General features: G+C 54.7%; 2 protein-coding genes across 2 annotated transcripts; one reads left to right on the plus strand and one right to left on the minus strand.

The window, feature by feature from the left end:
• Positions 1-209: 209 nt before the first annotated feature.
• Positions 210-14,528, plus strand: LOC128949261 (hematopoietic lineage cell-specific protein-like). Its single transcript, XM_054294124.1, has 15 exons — positions 210-281; positions 2,428-2,511; positions 3,849-3,922; positions 4,041-4,170; positions 5,369-5,479; positions 5,845-5,899; positions 6,323-6,433; positions 6,999-7,109; positions 7,783-7,838; positions 10,223-10,292; positions 10,521-10,642; positions 11,228-11,341; positions 11,974-12,283; positions 13,000-13,071; positions 13,772-14,528. The coding sequence occupies exons 2-15, from the start codon at positions 2,428-2,430 to the stop codon at positions 13,906-13,908; spliced, it is 1,557 nt and encodes a 518-aa protein (XP_054150099.1). The 5' UTR covers positions 210-281; the 3' UTR covers positions 13,909-14,528.
• A 3,213-nt stretch (positions 14,529-17,741) lies between these two features.
• Positions 17,742-18,680, minus strand: LOC128949263 (olfactory receptor 5V1-like). The gene has a single exon (XM_054294126.1). It carries the CDS (start codon positions 18,678-18,680, stop codon positions 17,742-17,744), a length of 939 nt encoding a protein of 312 aa, XP_054150101.1.
• Between the last annotated feature and the right edge of the window lie 451 nt (positions 18,681-19,131).

The raw sequence follows: 19,131 nt of genomic DNA on the forward strand, positions 1-19,131 counted from the left end.
GAGCTGCAGCAGTGCAGGGGAGCTGCGGCACTGCAGGGGAGCTGCAGCAGTGCAGGGGAACTGTGGCACTGCAGGGGAGCTGAACTGCAGCACTGCAGAGGAGCTGCAGCACTGGGGCCAGCTCTGGGACTCACGACTCGAGCAGAGCTGGGGGCTGGGGTGCAGGAAGTGAAAAGTGCTGAAGTTAAAACAGGAACTCGGAGCAGGCCCAAAGCTGTGCTCAGCAGGTGCCTGAGCAAAAAGCAGCGAGTTTGCCAGCAGGAACTGGTGAGCCTTTAAAGGTAAGAAAACTTGAGGGGGTTTTGGGAGTAGAAAGTGAGAAATTACTACAAAAAAGTGTAGTTTTTGGTGGGCTAAGAACATGTTTAAGTGGACAATGCTCGACATTTGCTTCTCAGGCTGTTGTCCTGTCATCATTGTGGTTCTTGTGTTTGAGGCTCTAAAAAACCACATTTCCAAATCTACCAGCACGACTGTGCTGTGTGGTAGCCCTGTATTTGTGCTGTAGTGGATGTTTTCCTAGGGGAAAATGGGACAAAAAAGGATTGAGATGCTACCCTGGCTGATATTTCTCATATGACAGAGCCTTGTGATGTGATTTCAGCCTGTGGTTTGTCATGGTTCCCACAATGCATGGCAAGCAGCTTTGGAGAATGGGGGGTCAAGAACCATTTACAGTAGTATTTAAAACCTTGAACTGTCTTATTTGAGCTCAAATCAGCTGCCCTGATGATAAGCAGCCCTGTGCTAGCTGGTTATTATTGCTGGTTTATGCTTTACAAAAATGAGCAGCAAACTTTAAAAATCTTTGGCTGAGAGATGCCAAAAAATGAGAGACGGGAAAAGGAGAAGAAAGGTGTTAGTTAGAAGGGGCTGTGTTGTCCACATGAGCGTTTCCAAAGACCCTGCTTCTAATTGCAATTAACTGCATCCAATTTGGCACGGGATTGCTGTCAGTGGGCAATGTCACAGACTGGCTGTGATCCTGAGGCACCTGGAGAAGGCCCAATACCGAAATACAAACTGTGTATCTGCCTTAGCCCTTCATGTGCTCTCTTAGCTGACTACCTGGCCTTTGTTTGACAAAAGAAAGAATCATCCCTGCTGTGCTTATTTGGTTTCTGTTCTCTTCGCTCCCCGATCTTACAGTGCTGGCTCTCTGGAAAGGACAGCTCGAAACTGAGCAGTGCACTCACTAAACCGGAAGGTTACTCACTTAAGCAGTCCCATTTTGATGTGGGACAGTTAATTACTTAGCACAAACAGAGAATTATTAATTATTCCGCATAAACTATTTGCTTTCACAGAGGACAACTGCCCCAAGAGCTCAGGGCTGTCTGAGGCTTCCACACAGCCGTGGGAGTGAGGGGTTAGCACAGCTGGGCACATGGTAAAAGCTGCTGTTAACTGAAGATCCAGCACACAGGAGCTCCCCTCCTTCCTGCTGGTTTGGTCACAGTTTGGTGTGATGGAGAGCAGGGCCCAGCTCAGTCTTTCCTGCACATTCTCTTCCATCTTTCTCTCTGCCCCACGAAAAAGCTGTTTTGGGCAACACAGAGAACTTGCAGTTCCTCAATACTGCAGGCAGAAAAAAGGGGTGGGATATGGAGGGATGGAGCTCTGATGAGAGTGATTGCTCTGGGGTGTAGGGACAGCAAACTAATCTTTTCTCTCTGTCTCTCATTTTGGAAAAACTCAGTTGTTTCGGGGGAGGGTTTCATCATGTTGTTTTCACTGTCACCTTGAAAATGAAATGTAGCAGTTTTAGATTTCACATTACTTTTAACTTCCTCTTCCTGGGCCCATCGCTTCCTCCAGGCCTGCAGGAGCAGTTCCACCACAGCCTCAGCCAGTTCAGCCCTACATCTTAAGTGCTTTTAGCCCCATTTCCCATTTTCTCCATGTGACAGACCTGAACCCCACACAGCACCAGCGCTGTCACACCACTGTCCAGCCTTGCTCTGACCCCTCTCTAGGCTACGGGCAGGGATTAAAAGGTGGAAAAGCAGACAGAGGCTTGAGGAATCCACCTCAGTTCCAACAGCACAGCGTCATGGTGTTGGAGCATGCCATGGCATGTGCAACTGAACTAATAGCAGGGGGAACCCAGGGAACAGCCTCCCACAGCACAGAAAAGTAATGTGTGTTGGAAAAGCAGAACCTGGTAACTGGATGCCAGCATTCATTTACATTATAATGTGTGTGTTCCCGCTGCAGTCAGGGTGCACGAAGGCCATGGTTTGCACCTATACTCCTTGTGTGCTTTGCTGTAAGACATGCTGGGGCTCAGGAGCAGCTCTCTTGGGGTGCTCTGTGCCATATGAGGGACAGGTGGCCTGTAAGGGCCCCTTCCAGCCCAGCTTCTGCTGTGACTGAGCGTGAGCCAGCTGTGGCCACCCTGGGTGACAGCATGTCCCTATTGTGCAGATGTGGAAAGCAGTTGTGGGACACAACGTGTCAGTGAAGGTGGAGGCTGAGGGAGACGACTGGGACACGGACCCCGATTTCGTGGTGAGTGTCTGGTGTGGAAACTGTTCTACCGATGGTGTGGTGTGGTGTGGTGTGGTGTGCTGTGGTGTGGTGTGGTGTGGTGTGGTGTGGTGTGGTGTGGAGAGCTCTGGCCCTGGGCTCCGGCTGCTGGGGCAGGCTCAGGGCTCAGCAGGGCTGCAGCACAGGGCAGGGTCAGCCCAGGGCATCAGCCCTTGTCAGGCACTGCCAGCTCACCTGCCTGAGCCACTTCTGACACATCTCCACGTTCAGTCTCCAGAACGTCCTACACCATTGCATACCTCATGTCTAGCCACAATCAATGATACCCAAGGAGTACAGAATATGCAGGGTTTCTCCAACCTGCTAGTTTAAGAAACTCCCTTGTTACAAGGGTAACTCCCTTGTCCTCTCTGCAACATATGTTACAAGACACAGCAAACAAATTTTCTCTTTCCCACACTGTTCCTAACTGTACAGGATTTCCCTCATTTATCTTTTTTCCAGGTGAAAAATCCTACTCTGCTTACAGTCAGCTTGCGCAGGTGCAGCTCTGTGCCTCTTACACTCGTTTTCTATCTAGTTCAACTCTGAGTTGAGCTGGTGAGAGAGCAGAAGGGTTCAGGCTGGGGAACCCTCTGCATTCATACAGGATCATGGTTTTCATTTTCCATTTGTTTCTCTATTACTTTCCAAAAAGCCTCTCCTGTTGGACAAGAATCCTGTGTTTGTGAGGTTCAGTCTTGCCTAACTATTTCCAGTAAGAAATTCTAGTTTGGGGCAGAAAATCAAATTCCTTTCTCATAGTTTCAAGTTATTAATGTTTTAGGAAAAGTCTACACTGTCAAATTTTTTTGCTTACTTTATTTCTTCTATTTGTGGAAGCATTCAAACTATGCATAAACACAATAAGACTTGGTATTAACTTTTTCATTCTCTTTCACATATACATATTTTCAGCTTTATTTTATATTAGGAAATACTTTATTGATGCTTCACTTTATCAAATACATGTTCAAAGCTTCCACAAAGCTACTACACAAGGCCGTGATGGCCAGGCCCGAGGGCTGGGGTCAGTGCGGTTTCCTGAGTGATTTCCCGAATGGACAATTCCGCACATGCCGGTGTTGCCCTGGCTCGTGGGGTAGGTCGGAGCCCCTGGCCCGGCAGGGATGGGGCGCGGGACCCCGGGCCAGGCCTGGTGCGTGTGGGCCGGGCCTGGTGCATGCGGGCCGGGCCTGGTCCGTGCCCGTCGGGCCTGGTGCGTGCGGGCCGGGCCTGGTCCGTGTGGCCCGGGCCTGGTCTGTGCCGGCCGGGCCTGGTCTGTGCGGGCCGGGCTAACAGCCGCCGTTCTTCCGCAGAACGACATCTCCGAGCGGGAGCAGCGCTGGGGAGCCAAAACCATCGAGGGCTCTGGCCGGGCTGAGCACATTGAGTGAGTGCAGCGGGACTGGGACCGCAGGGGGACACAGCACAGCTGGTCCTGCCTTTGTGTCCTGCTGGGCTTTGGCTCTGCAGAATCCCACACCTGCCTGCCCTGTCTCTGTCTCCAGCATCCATCAGCTCAGGAACAAGGTATCAGAGGAACACGAGGTCATCAAGAAGAAGGAGCTGGAGACTGGCCCCAAGGCATCCTATGGCTATGGGGGCAAATTTGGAACAGAGCGAGACCGAATGGATAAGGTAACAGCTGTGGGAGGCCTCCCTGAGCCGCAGTGGAAAAGTGCTTTTCTCATAAAGGAGGGGGTATCTCTGTTTTCTGGGCTGACCCTGAAGGAAGAATATGGAGAGTTTGCATGGATTCACACATATCCAGCTAGCCTATTCTCTGTCTCCAGGATCTATTTGAATTCATTTGTGTAACTCCTCTCTACAACTTTGCAATGCTCCCTTTAGCTGTGAAAGGCTTTCTGGGGCTGTTCAAGCCTGCTGCGTAACAATTAAATCTGGTGCCTCCCTACTTGTTCTTGCAGAACTAATGTGTAGTAATTCCCTCCTCATATTCTGCATTAGAGAGCTCATATCTCCCTGAGATAAAGCCCTAGATATCAGATCTGGTCTATGTTTTGTGATAATCATTATCACGCTTCTTCCTGCACCTTTCGGCATTTAATTGCTTCTATATCAGAGGTGAGATGTTTAGATCGAAATAGAGTTCCATAGGTGTGGTCACTGTGGGATTGAACAACACCAGGATGGCAGGGTGAGAAAGACTGTCCTCAGAAATTCCCTGCTCTCCCTGCCAGAGCTGTTGTAGTCAGAAACTGCACACGCTCCTCAGCAGAAGGGCCAGAAGCTGAACACTTGCAGCATCCCGGTGAAATTGGACAAAGGCCAAGAAGTTGCTCAACAAAAGCACCCTCACAGTGGTCCAGCAGAGTCTGGGCACAGCTGTTCCATTGTGGCATAGAGTGTCTGTGGTTCCTGGCCACGGCAGCTCCAGCAGGGAGAGTGGGTTCCTGGCTTGGCCTGTGGCCAGGTTTGTTGGCCCTCACTGTCAGATACAGAAACAGGAAATGGGTGCCAGAGCTCTGCCTGGAGTTCTCAGCTCTATGTGCCTGCCTGCACTTTTCTCTTGTCTACCCTGTGATTATCCACCATGCAACTCCACCAGCACTTGAGAGCAGGTGGCATTCAGCATCCCACACTGTGCTTAATGAGCTGGCAGTGGGGACGTTTGTGAGGTGACGGCCCTCGAGACTGCTCCCAGGCCTCTGAGCAGAGCGGCTGCTGGCAAAGGCCTCGTGGAGAGCCTGGGCACCATGGCCCAGCCAGCTTGGACCTGTCACGTGTGGCTGCGAGCGGGTCAGCAGCGTGTGGGAGCAGCTGTGGTGCCTCTGCCTGTTCCCCATGAGTGCTCATGTCACACTCTCTCCCTCAGTGCGCAGTGGGACACGAGTACGTGGCTGATGTTGGGAAGCACTCCTCGCAGACAGATGCAGCCCAGGGCTTTGGTGGAAAGTTTGGAGTCCAGCGAGACCGAGCCGATAAGGTGTGTTGGACAGTGCGACTGAAACCCAGACCTGTGGCCTGTGCTGGCCCTGGAGCGCTGCCACACGCCAGCCTGGGGCTGTTCTCACAGCTCAGGGCGTGCAGCTGGTCTCGCTGAGGCACAGCTCAGCTGGTGTGCAGGGCAGTGGCCCCACGGCCTGGGGCACCTGTGGAGGTGGCTGGTGGGTACTGCTGTGGTGGGCCTGTCCCAGCCAGGCAGAGCACTGTTTCTCCAGGGGCTGTGGTGTTTGCCCCCGTGTGCTGCAGCACAAGACAGGAGCCAGTGACAGCCTGGCCCCAGGGGAGGGAGGCTGACACCCATCTTGGCCCTCAGGATGACTGGCAGTCCTCCCCTTGTTATTCCAGTCAGCAGTGGGCTTTGAATACAAGAGTGAGGTGGAGAAACACTCGTCCCAGAAAGGCAAGTCCACGGGCATATGTGGCCCCTTGATTCTTTGCCCAGCTTCTCTTCTGCTCCCAGTGTCCTGTGCTGTTGGCTGTGGCACAGTCTCCTGTCTCTTGTTTCAGATTCTGTTCCCAGTCCATCTCCCTTGTGGCCCCATGTACCACTGTCCTTGGCATGTCTGTTTTCTTCTTTCCTCCTGGCCTGCTGTGTCTCTTGGTGCCCTTTGTCCATTTGCCTTGTGCTCTCATTCCTGTGGGCTCTCATCTGTGGTGCTTCCTGCCATCCACCCTGTCCCCTCAAACCCTTCACTTTCTGTGGTGTTTTCCATAATCTCTGCTACTGTCCCTTCTCCCTGGGGCTCCTCCCCAGTGCTGCTCCCTGTCCTCTCCTCACCAGCCCCATGCTGGGGGCAGCATTTGACTCCATGCTCCACCTCAGATTACTCCAAGGGCTTTGGTGGCCGTTACGGAGTGGAAAGGGATAAGGTGGACAAAGCAGCTGTGGGATTTGACTACAAGAGCCAGGCAGAGAAGCATGACTCTCAGAAAGGTGAGCCCTGGCAGCCAGGTGAGCTGGGAAAACTGAGGGAGCTGGAGGGGCTGGGAGTGCTGGTGGGGGAGCCAGCTGAGGAGGGGGAGCAGGCAGTGCCAGGCTGGAGCTGGGCACTGTGCCCACTGGCACTATGGACACTTGCAGGGCAGTGCAGGGCATTTGCAATCTGCTGCAAGAATGGTGGAAGAGTACAGGGAGCTGTTGGGCAGGGCCAGGTGAGGAAAGCCATTGCACAGTGCATGGCTGCTAAGAAGAGTTCAGGCTAAAGGAAGAGGATCAGAAGAGTTCTGTGGGCACAGGGGTCTCTTGGACAGCATATCACCAAAGGAAGGGTGAAGGGGAAGCTCAGGCAGGTGCTAATAGCAGGTGGCATATCCCAGGGAGGAGGGAGGGCTGTTGCTGCTACACCGGTGGGGAAATTTGGTCCTGTTCCATGTCTTTCTCTAAGTTCTGGGCATGGAAAACCTGTGAGAACAGCCTGAGCTCGCACTGCTGCCACTTGTCTCTTTCCCTCCCTTGTGTGTTCTCTTCCATGCCCTGATCTGGATCCCTGTGGCTGAAGACTATTCTGTGGGCTTTGGTGGGAAGTTTGGGGTCCAGAGGGATCGCCAGGACAAGAATGCCCTTGGCTGGGACCACCAGGAAGAAGTGCAGCCCCATGCATCCCAAAGAGGTCGGGAAATATTGTCAGAGGTGGCAGCAGTTTCCCTGGAGCACACACAGACCTGTGTCTGGAGCTTGTGGTTCATAGTAAGAGATCCAGCTGCTGAAAGCAGAATGTGTCCAGCACGTTGCAGACACAGTGAACCCCAAAGCACAAGGGCAGAGTCGGGGGGAGCTTGCATCAGTGGGGGACACGCAGTGTGGGTCCCTCAGTCAGGTCAGGACTCCCAGACTCTGCCTTTCCCTGTGAGGGACGTTCCTAACCATGAGCTCATTGTAACCTCCCAGCCCCAATTCCACCCAGATTTGCTCTTTGCACACACGGGACACACTCTGAAGGCACGAGCTGTCACAGAGGAACGAGGCAGAGCAGATCCCAGGAGTGCCTTGTGTGCAGCATGTTTGAGCAGGGCCACGCTGGGGTGACTGGGCTCACCCTGGTGCCTTGGGCTCGGCTTGGCAGCTACAGCCCTGCACACCTGTGCCCTCAGCTGAAAGGAGGGAGGGATTGGTCCTAAAAGCTGCTGTCCAGAGCACTTAGCTTTATCTGTGTCTCATCACATATGGAATTAACTAGAGATAATAACACATGCAAACTCATTTCATTGGTCACAGCACACTGAAGTCAGAGGTGCACACAAACTACAAAATACTCTAAAATAACTTCTTTTTTTGCCATATAGACTATGCCAAAGGGTTTGGAGGCCGTTATGGGGTCCAGAAGGATAGAGTGGACAAGGTAAGACTGCTGCAGCCTGCGATTTCTTCCTTGTAACCACTGCTTTTTGGCCAGCTGAAAGAGAAGAGATTGCCCCAGTGGAGCTGAGATCCCAGTACCCAGTGCAGAGCTGTGGAACCAGAGGGTGCAGAGGAATGCAGCCTGGGGAGACTGTAATGCAGGATTTCCTCATGGCACTCTCTGTCACCTCTCACTTCTCTGCTGTTTGTTACCCTCTGCAGGCTTTCCACTCCTATCAAGGAGTGCCTCATGTTCTGCTCAGGTGTTAAATCTTCCTGCACACCTTGACAAACTCCAGCAGGGATGGGACGGCATAGATCAATCTGCTGTGCACGAGAAGAGGTCACCAAGTTGCTGGTTGAGGTTTTCTGTTTGGACTGATGCCAGGCAAAGCCTCATCTGCAGTCCCATCTCAGAGTGGGGTGACAGGCACTGGGACCAGTTCTGTGCTTGGCAGCTGCCCTGAGGGCTTGGTCCCCACGGGGGGCCAGAGTGGCTGTGATCTGCATGCATGTGATAGCCTAAAAGATGCAGATCCTGGGGCTTGGGGCATTTGGAAGAGGAGTGAGGGTGCCTTCCCTGAGACCTCCTTCCTTTGCTGGGGCTCCTTGTGTTTGGTACAGCAGCAGCATCACCGTGCTCGGGAGCGCGAGGAAGCAGGGGGGGATGCAAACACAGTGAAACCACCCCCGTGGTCCTGTCCATGCTGGCTGGGCCTGCCTCAGAGAGGGAATGCTGCCCTGCCATCAGAAGAGATTCGTGCTAGCTCTGAATTTAGCCACAGCAAATGGAGGTGCACTGACGAAAGGCACACCTTGTATGTGGTCAAAAACAACATGCAAAAGCACATGAGGACTGGGTAAAAGGGTTGTGGCTCTTTTGGGAAGCAGGATGCAGAGAGGAGATAAGCACTTCTTGTTTGGCTGAAAGTGAACATGAATTTCTGCATTTTAAGAATACTGAAGCATAAACAAACATGGTAAAAATAAGGATTATTTGGGCAAGTAACTAAGTTTCAGATTGCCTGGTCTTCAGGAATTGAGAAATGCTGAATTTGCTGCACCAGAGCAGAGCATAACAGACTCTCAGGCAGCCTGAACTCCCCTTTGGTAAAGTTCTGGACACTCAGTATCAGACTAAAGCTCACACAAAATAAAAATGCTGTCATATACACAGCATGTCCAGGCTTCTGCTGTGACCTGTGGACACCTGGTTCTGAGCCTGCAGGCTGGTTTACCTGCTCAGGTGTGTTTTCTGCAGGGAGGGCAGAGCTGCTGTTGGGCTCCATGGCTGCAGTCAGCTATCATAGCATGGGTCCCCGCTGGGTAATAATTAGCATTGACTCCATGATTCTAGAGGGCTGATCAATCGCTTCTTTATACTGTACTATGCTTATTAAGAAACTCATTGTCCTTTGCAGACAGTCCAATACAGACAGACCAGATTGGTCAATTGAATCTAAACACTATCACTAGCAGCCAGTCAAGACATCACCCTTTAGTGAACAAATCTCCATAACACATTCTACATGTTCACAACAACAAGTACAATAAATGAAGATAGGAATTGTTCAACATTCTTTTCTCCCATCTTCTCACAGCCTTCCCCAGCACAATGCCTGGGAAAGTTGTGCCTTGCTCTCTGTGGCTGGAGCTGCTGCCACGGTTGGCCACCAGCCTGTTGTGACACCTGCAGGCAGCCCCTGCTGAAAGTGTCAGCCTGAGAAGTGGCTCCTACCTGCTCGTTCCTTTGTGCATGAAAGAGTTTTCTCATGAAAGCAGAAAAACCCTTAAGCCTTCTATATCTCACTTTGGCTTTCCTGCACCCTCCCCACCAATACTGTTCCCAGCCCAGCCTCTCCCCATCCCTCCTGAAGCCGGTGGTGCCGCAGGTATTTGCACACAGGTGCTGCTTTCCAGCCTGTGCCCCTGCACACACGTGGGAGGTGAGGCAGCTGTGTGGCCAGCAGGGAAGTGCTTCCAGGCCTCGTGCCATGGGGGGGATGCACAGTGTCCCTGGGCCTGGGGAAGAGGCAGATGGCCATACATGCCCCCAGGCATCCCCCAGCTCCCTGCTATGGTACAGGGAGCATCCCCAGCCCTGCTGTCCTGTGTCTCTGTTCAGCCTTCCCCGCTGGGCTCCACAGCACCTTTCCAGCCCTGTTGGGCAGGGACACCTGTGTCCTTGGCTGGGGGGCGACAGGCACATCCCCAGGACAGGGAGGTGTCCGAAGGGGAGACTGCAGCCAACAGCCTCCCCTGGGCCAGGGCAGGTGTGCAGGTGAGGACAAATGTACCTGGGAGCAAAGCCTGCCATCACCAGTACCCAAAGCCAGCACTGGCATTGCCCAATGGGCTGAGCAGTTCTTTCACTTCCTCTTGCAGAGTGCTGCTGGCTTTGATGAGATGGCAGCTCCCACCTCCTCCTATGAGAAAACAACACCCCTGGAGGCAGGTGAGACCTGAGCACTAGCCCCGGGCTTAGGAAGCTGTGGGCCTCACAGTCCTTCTGTGGCAGCCTGCTGGCAGGTGTGTGCTGTGGTGGGATAACCTGTGCTGGAGGGCAGGAGAAGGAGGCTGACTGCAAGTTTCTCTGGAAGAGGCAGAGGTCTGGGTTTCTCCTGGGTGCTGGGGGTGGTGGAAGGAGGACGCAGGGCTGGGTCAATCAGCTGTGTCCTCACAGGAGCCTGCAGTGGCGCCAGCAGCCTGCGGCTGCGGTTTGAGCACATGGCGCAGTCAGCAGAGGAGGAGAGCAGGAGGCAGGCCCAGGAGGAGAGCAGGAGGCGGGAGCACCGGCGGGCTCAGGTGAGCCAGGGCTGTCCTGCTGGGTCCTCCAAGACTCGTGACGCTGATTTTTCTTCAGAGCCTTGCAGCTCCTTCTGTCTGGTCTCTTGAGGGTAACCTCCTGCCTAAACTGCTTCCCTGCATCTGCCAAGGATGGCCACTGAGCTTCACAGTTGTCACTGGACTTTCCTTTTCAGCACAGCAAACACTCATACAGGGACATACCTGCACTCAACCTGTGCTCTGGCCTCAGCTTCTTTTGCCTCAGGTGCCTGGCACACAGTGTGGTTACTGCTCCCCAGCACTGCTATCCCAGCAGTCTGTGTGGGATGCATCCCAGCAAACTGGATATGGCCCCAGCCCCTGTGTCTGCCTGCCTTCCCCCTGGTGCTGTTCCTGCACTCAGAGGACAGAGGGGTGTTAAGGGTGGAGCTGTCCCCCCACATGGCTCCTCTTTGGGGCTGCCCAGCTGTTGTCACCAACCTGTGAGTGCCTAGGCCCAGAGCAGGTTTGTAGGTGGAGGAGAAGATTCTGAGCTGCTCTGTTGGGAACGTGAACAGCCATTGTTCAAATGAACTGAGCAGTCTGATGGCTTTTCTCCAGCAGGAAATCCCTCTGAGAGAGAAGGAGCCCGCTGGGACTGGGGCAGCCCCTGCAGCCGTGCCAGCAGGGGCACCCAGGGGCGCTGCTGGAGACCAGCCCGTGTCACCAGGAGAGCAGGTGCCAGGGAGCCTGGGAGAGCTGGGAGGGAGCAGCAGAGGGGATTGCACCTGGCAGCAGCTGTGCTTTGTGTGCAGGGGGACGTGGAGCCACAGGGTGGGGGAGGCTTGGAAGGATAAGGGGGAGCACTGGGCTGGGGGTGGGCCATGGCTGCACAGCACCTGAGCCCGTGGGACACTGCTGAGCCCGTGGGACACTGCTGAGCCTGTGGGACACTGATGAGCCCGTGGGACACTGCTGAGCCCATGGGACACGGCTGAGCCCGTGGACACTGCTGAGCCCGTGGGACACTGCTGAGCCCATGGGACACTGCTGAGCCCATGGGACACAGCTGAGCCCATGGGACAAGCTCTGGGAGCGGGTTGGTGCAGTGGCACTGCCACTGGCTGTGGTGAAGCAGGAACAGAGTTCAGACATGTGAGTCCTAAGGGTCTCTGGGCCAATCGCAGCTGCTGGTTCAGCACAGCCCGAGCAGCTCAGCTGTTTCCCTGGTGTGCAGGGAATGGTGATCCTTTTGTGCCCTGGCAGCAGTAAAGGGGCTGCCTCGTGTCAGGGGCTGGGAGTCACCAAAGAGCTGCCTGTGGTGGGTGCCTTGCAGGTGACTTTGCTGTCCCTTTCCCACCTCATGGCAGGACCCCAATAGGGAGGATGAAGAAGTACCACCCACTTTGCCACCAAGGCCAGCAGATCTGGATGCAGAGCTGTGCAAGGTCCCCAGCCAGGCTCAGCCCACCTACAATGAAAGTTTGGATGTCGGTGGGGACTATGAGGAGCTGCCAGAGCCCTCTGACTACTGTGACAGCACCAGTGGAGGTGCTGAGTATGAGGAGCTGCCAGCCCCACTGGGGAAGCTGGAGGCCACCTACGACTTTGGAGGAGATGGAGGTGAAGACTATGAGGTGATCCTTCCTCAGGAGCCCAGAGAGAGCCATCCCCACCTGGGTGAGTACTGATGGAACAGCCCGTGTCTTGGGAAGCTCGTACCTGTCCACTAACCTCACTGGACGTATGGGACAAACTGCAGAGGGAATTTTTATCCTGAAATCTACTGTGGTCAGGATAGCAGCTTCTGTGGTAGAGACTTGGTTGTGTCCCGCTCCCCTGCCCAGCTCTAAGGTGCATGGGATGAGGTGCATGGGACGCTGGGCTGGACAGCAGCAATCTGCTGGATCAGGGTCTGGGCAGGGGGCTGCCCCAGCCCCGGGAGAAGCAGGATGTGGACCAATGCTCTGGCTGCAGTTTCCTGGCAAGTGCTGCCCTGGGGCCTGGGGGTGCCTCTGGTTCAGCCCATTGCTCATATGGCTGCTGTTCTGGGGACCTGCTCTGGTGGAGTTTCTGGTGTGAGGAGTGCAGGTGGCCTTTGTCCACGCCCAGGAGCAAACTGCATGGGCTGCTGTCACTGCTCCCATCACACACAGCTGCCATTGTGGCAAGTGAAGAGCTTGGAGCTATTCCCAGCCTTTTTCCTGGGACAGGAGCATGAAAATCAGGGCCCAGCCGTCTCCCTGAGGGAGGGGAGGGAAGTCAGTCCTTGCTCTGGGCTGTGGTGCACCCCTCCTTGCTGACAGGGCTTCCCAGAGCTGGGCTGGAGGGTGGCACTGAGCAGGACTGTGTGGGTGCTGCACCTGTGTCTCACCTGAGTGTCCTGTGTCCTGCAGGGCGCACGGCCCATGGCCCCGAGGGGCAGAGCCCCGGGATGTGCGCAGTGGCTCTCTATGATTACCAAGGAGGTGGGTCTGCCCCGGCGCTGTGCATGGCGGGGTCAAGGGCTGGGACTCGCTGCTTTGCATTTCTTCCTCCTGGGAAGCAGAGTGACACCTGGCTTGGGAACATCATGGTGTAGGAATGCTATTCTCCAGTTCAGAACTCGCAGCATGCCTCACTTCTCTCCAATTGGAGGCACAGAAAGGCAAAGATCACAGGCTGAGATAGCAACAATTTCAGAAACAGCAAGAAGAAAGCGAAAAGTAACAGCAACAATGTTAATAACAAAAGATATAACAAAAGAAATTTTTCGCATGGAATAACACCCACCAATAGACAATATTGGGTGGCTCCCTCCACCATATTTTCTCAACCCAGTGTTCCTTGGAATCGAGAGTCCCTTTCTCCCACCCTGGCAACGACATGAGGTGGTACAGAATAACCTTCGTGTCATGGCCATGGCCCCTCCCAACAACTGCAAAAAATTAGCCTTGTCCTGGCCCAGAGCAGGACAGCAACAGAGAAACTTCATCTTTCATCTGTGAGGTCTTGCTCTTTCTCTGCTTTATCTGTGCTGTGGGATGGGGTAGGGTGAGGTAAACTCTTGGGGTTATCAGAGCACTTGTTCTGTCTTCTGCCTGGGGGAAGGTGGGAGGAAGAGCATGAACCAGCTCTCTCTGGGGTTCTTTTTGCATTGTGACTGTCTTTTCTTGAAATTTTTTGCAGATGGAGATGATGAGATTTCTTTTGATCCTGATGACACAATCACGCACATTGAGATGGTGGATGAAGGCTGGTGGCGGGGACAGTGCCATGGCAGAGTCGGCCTCTTCCCAGCAAATTATGTGAAGCTTCTGCAATGAAATTAGCACAGTGCAAGCTGCTTCCCTCCCAGCTTCTGCCTCTCTCATGGTTTGACACTGGCCAAATGCCAGACACCCACAAAAGTCACTCATCCACCCTCCTCTGCCACAACTTTGCAGAGGAGAGAAAAATTTAATGAAGGCTTTGTGAGGATTGGGAGAAAACACTCCAAGGGCAAAATAGGCTTGACTTAGAGGTACAAAGTGAATTTATTACTAACAGAGTCAGAGGAGGATAATGAGAAATAAAAGAAGCCCTTAAAACATGTTTTTTCCCCCCTAGTCCTCCCTCCTTCCCACCAACAGTGCAGGGAGACAGGACATGGGAGTTTTGGTGGTTTCATCACTGAGATTTTCTTCCACTGCTCTGGGAGAGGAGTCCTTCCCCTGTGAGACTGTGAGGTCCCTCCATGGGAGACAGCTCTCTGTGAACTTCTCTGGCACAGGTCCACTCTCATGAGCAGCAATCCTCCAAAAGTGCTGCAGCGTGGGTCACTGTTCCACGGGATGCAGCGCTCCAAGGACGGGCTGCTCCAGCCTGGCAGCAGGGCCCCTCTCCCCTGGGGCTGCCACTGGAGCACAGCCTGCTGCAGGCATCACCTGCTCTGGCATGGGCACCTCACCCTGGGCTGTGCCTGGATCTCTGCATCCCTCATGGATCTCTGCATCCCCCGTGGATCCCAGGGGCTCTGGGTGGATCTCTGCATCCCTCATGGATCTCTGCATCCCCCGTGGATCCCAGGGCTCTGGGTGGATCTCTGTATCCCTCATGGATCTCTGCATCCCCATGGATCCCCACAGGCTGTGGGTGGATCTCTGCATCCCCCATGGAATTTTCAGAGCCACCAGAGGTTGGCGCTGCTGGACATGGTGGAAGCTTCCAGCAGCTTCTCACAGAAGGCACCTCTGTGCCCCCCCACCAAAAACCAGGCCGTGCAAAACCAACACGTTCCACCTCTTGTGAATCTCATATTGAAGAAGAAGAAGATCAAAACGAAGTGGGCACAGTTTGTTTTGGTTTTTCCCCAGCCAGAGAAGAGGGGGAGGTGAGAACATGTGAGGGAAACAACCTGGAGACAGCAAGGCCAGTGGGGAAGGAAGGGCAGGAGGTGCACGAGGTGCCAGAGCTGAGATCCCTCTGCAGGCCATAGTGAGACCATGGTGTGAAGTGTTTTCTCACAGTCCTTAACTCATGAACTCTTCATTTAATTTTTTTCCTTCCTCTGTGGCTTTTGTGGGTGCGTGACATTTGGCCACTGTCAAAGCACAGCAGCCTCTCTCTGCTTTAGCCTTTTCCATGTTATCAGCTTCATTTGGCTCAGCTTGGTACATCCACATTCAGAGAAATATCAAGGGGCAAATTGGCAGTGCCAGAGGGAATGTTTTGTCTTATGCCCAAGAGGATTTTGATTCCCATCCACTTCCAGGGGGAAAGGTGGGATGGTTTAAGAACACATGAGTGCAATGCAAGGTCTCTTCTATCGAGGCTGCCCCACCTGTCAGCCAGCAAGCCTGCAGGAGTGTGTCCTGTTCCCAGTGGGGCAATTCCCAGAGCAGAAATACCAAATCTAGTCCAGGCAAGGCAAAAGGGATGTGAGCTGTGGGACCTTTGTCAGTTGCTGTGGCCCTGGATCTCATCCTAATCAGGGGTGAGGGAAAAGAGCCCTGGGAAAGCCAAATTTGTGTTTATTCGAAGGAAGGGTTTCCATTTTTAGGACGAGCTGTGTTTGCAGCGTGGACCAGAGAAACATGAACGTGGTCTGTGTGACCCTTTTGGGCACAGGTGTGTCTGGCCCTCCCTCCCAGCTTCTGCTCTGGCCTGGCTCAAACCGTGTCCCAGTGATTCTGTGACAGCTCGTGTCCTCTGTGCCTGCTGGAGGCTCCTGAAAAGCCTGACTCTTCATCACAGATGTGAGGAAAAGGCTGGGCGTGTGGGAAGCAGGACAGCAGGAAACATTTTATTGCTGATGTTTAAAAAACAGTTTTCAGAAATGCAAAAGTAAAGCCCTCCCTCAAGCCAGTACCTCTTAGGTGGATGTTCAGCTGTGGGAACTGTTCCTCTGTGAGATGCAGGTACCATCACAGCAGGAATAAACCAGGGACAGCTGAGTAGAACAGCACCTGAGGGGCTGTGGGAGCACACCTGAGAGGCTGCAGGAACACCTGAGGAGCTGTGTGAGCACACCTGAGGGGCTGTGAGACTGAGGGGCTGTGGGAGCACACCTGAGGGACTGAGAGGCTGCAGGAACACCTGAGGAGCTGTGGGAGCACAGCCCATCACTGCCACTGCCAGCAGTGTGTGCAGAGGGTGCCTCTGTGGCGCCAAGGCTTTAGAGTTCAATGTGGTTCTCAGGTGAGCTCTGGACCACCCTGCAGTTGGCCAAGCCTGCACTACCTGTGCAGGAGTGTGGCATTGCTGCTCAGTGTTTGATCCTGGGAACACCCAACGCCATCTCTCTGTCACAGGAAAGGTGCAATGGGATTCAGGTTAAAAATTATCAATTTTAATGTAACTTTTCCGGAGGTTTCTTGTTTGGGTTTCTGGTTGGTTGGCTTTGGGGTTTTTGTTTGGAGTGCTTTGGGTTTTTTGTTTCTCTGAGGCAACTTCCCCAGTGTTTTTCCTTGTGTGGTTTCTGCTGTTTCCTGCTGTCCCCTTCCAGGGGCTCCTTAGAAAGGTGTCCACTGGTCATACTGATGTGCCCCGTGACACTGGACTGAGGGTGCTTCGAGGACTTTTTAGAGTCCAGAAGGGTGTATAGCAGGGAGGGCTGAGGGGCTCACAGCCTGTCTGGATAGGAGCAACAGCCCAACCCAACAGATGGGTTACAGAAACATTTCTTTCCCTGAAGCGTAAAATCAGCACGTGTTGTGCACTAAGAAATGGCAAACTGCTCTCTCTCAACAAGGCTGTGTGCCTCCTAGTCCCAGCTCTGACTCTCCAGTGGGTTTCTTTAGGAACAGATTAGATTCTGTTGGGTATGTCTTGGTAACTGAGCTACAGATGAGCGTGTTTGGGTTGTGTGACTGCAGGTGTCACCTGCCTGTGTCATCTCCCTTGCCCCGGTGAGCCCGTGCTCCTGGCTCTGCTCATGTGCCTCATTGTGCATGCCTGCAGATTGGGCTGCTTCCCCCACAGACACAGAATCATCTGAGCTTGGGCCAGCTGCAGACCCCCAGCCAGTCACCCAGAGCCACAGCACACACCACAGCTGCACAGGGAAACTTTTCTGGCCATAAAGCAAAGCATTTCTGGTGAGGAGTTCAGTACCATCAGCTCTCTGCTCAGTGCCAAGACCTCCATTCCGAGTGCAGCACTGAGGCCATGGGCGGCCTGTGCGAGCCGCTGTGCTTATGTGCAGAGTGCTGCAGAGCCTCCCTGGCAGCCTGGGGAAACCCAGCAGACATCAGATTGAAGCCAAGGCACATGGGGACAGTGGATGGTGGGACAGCCCCTCTTGCCCAGGCCAGGTTTTGCAGTCCAAGGCACTGCCCTTGTTCTGCACAGAGCCTGACTCAAGCCCTGGGGCAGAGCTCGTGGCTATGCTCAGGGCCAGCACACGTCTGGCTCCACATGAATTCACCTTTTGCAGAGCTGCCTGGCAGGAGCACAGTTGCAGCACATGGCGTCTGGAAAATAAAGACAGAATCCCGGACCTGTAGCCTTGTTCCTGGCTTTATTTTGCCATTCTGCTCTCAGTGATGCGCTGCAGGTGAGGCGAGGGATGGCAGAGAGCCATGTGCTTGGGCTGGGAGCCCCGGGCTCGCTGTGCTGTCACAGACGTCCCACGCAGGGACATTGCAGGGCTGGCGGCCTGCGGCAGCCCTGGCGCTGCTCAGGCGTTGCTGCCTGGGGAGCCTGGCACGGCACCCACCCGCAGGGCCTTCCGCAGCGCCCCCAACACCTCCTGGTTGCGGAGGCTGTAGACGAGGGGGTTCAGCATGGGGATGACGATGCAGTAGAGCACAGAGACCAGCGTGTCGGCTGCCGGCGAGTAGCCCGAGCTGGGCCGGTTGTAGTTGAGGTTGGCTGCCACGAAGTACAGGGTGACCACGATCAGGTGTGTGGAGCAGGTGGAGAAGGCCTTGCGCCGGCTGGTGGCCAGCGGCATCCCAAGGACGGTGGCCAGGATGCACAGGTAGGAGACGACGACGAGCAGGAAGGGACTGAGTCCCACGAAGATGCTGGAGATGTGGAGGGCCAGCTGGTTGGGGCGGGTGTCGCTGCAGGCAGCTGCCAGCAGCGGCGGCGCGTCGCAGAAGATGTGCTGGAGCCGGGCAGCCCCGCAGAAGGAGAGCCGGGCAGCCAGCAGCGTGTGCAGGGCCGAGTCCAACAGCCCCCAGAGCCAGCAGCCGCCGGCGGCCGCGGCACAGGCGCTGCGGCGCAGGGCCTGGCGGTAGCGCAGCGGCTGGCACACGGCGGCAAAGCGGTCGTAGGCCATGAGGGCCAGCAGCGCACACTCGGCCCCCGCGCACCACATCAGCAGGAACATCTGCACCAGGCACCCCCCGTAGGAAATGGTGGCCCGTGGGCGCAAAGCATTCGCCAGGATCTTGGGCACCGTCACTGAGGAGTAGCAAAGGTCCAGGCAGGACAGGTGACCCAGGAAGAAGTACATGGGGCTGTGGAGGCGGGGATCCAGGGACACAAGGGAGAGTATCGCAGAGTTGCCCAGCAGCGTGGCCAGGTAAATGGCCAGGAACAGAGCAAAGAGGAAGGGCCGGCCGTGGGAAAAGCCCAGGAGCACAAACTCTGTCACCTGTGTCTGGTTCATGCCTGCCGTGGGGCAAGTTGGGTCCGGCTTTGGGCAGAAGGGAGCCCTGAGGAGGCTCTCTCCCCGGCTGTGAGCCAGGGGCCTGGAGCACAGCCCCCCGTGAGGCAAGGGGGTCCCTAATGGTACGGCTCTGGTCCCATCTCCCTGGTGGGTGAAGGTTTCCTGAGCTCAGATTTCACAGACGCTGGGTTTTGGAGTCCAAAGAGCTGCCGTCCCGGGTCGGGTACCTGACTGCAGAAGCACACAGAAATACCCAAGAGCAGAGGGCATCCACCCACACCCCTTGGAGTTCTTTGCCTACCCAGCCCCTCGTCCTCATGACTGTTCCAAGCATGTGTCTCTCCCCCTCCTGGATGTATTTATTCTGGGTAAATGTTTCCCTGCCCCTGGTCAGGTCATAGCATTCCCTAGATGCTGTCACTGAGCTTGCTCTTCCCCAGCCCTGGGCCAG

Source organism: Melozone crissalis, unplaced genomic scaffold (assembly GCF_028551555.1).
Source record: "Melozone crissalis strain CALT ecotype California unplaced genomic scaffold, PUWL_Pcris_2 ptg000208l_1, whole genome shotgun sequence".
NCBI classification, from domain to species: domain Eukaryota; kingdom Metazoa; phylum Chordata; class Aves; order Passeriformes; family Passerellidae; genus Melozone; species Melozone crissalis.

Excerpts from the sequence above, each read along its gene's own strand:
- LOC128949261 (XM_054294124.1), top strand. The coding sequence starts at position 2,428 with ATGTGGAAAGCAGTTGTGGGACACAACGTGTCAGTGAAGGTGGAGGCT. Across the intron at positions 4,171-5,368 it reads AGCGAGACCGAATGGATAAG|TGCGCAGTGGGACACGAGTA; the intron begins GTAACAGCTGTG and ends TCTCTCCCTCAG. Across the intron at positions 12,284-12,999 it reads AGAGAGCCATCCCCACCTGG|GGCGCACGGCCCATGGCCCC; the intron begins GTGAGTACTGAT and ends TGTGTCCTGCAG.
- LOC128949263 (XM_054294126.1), bottom strand. The coding sequence starts at position 18,680 with ATGAACCAGACACAGGTGACAGAGTTTGTGCTCCTGGGCTTTTCCCAC.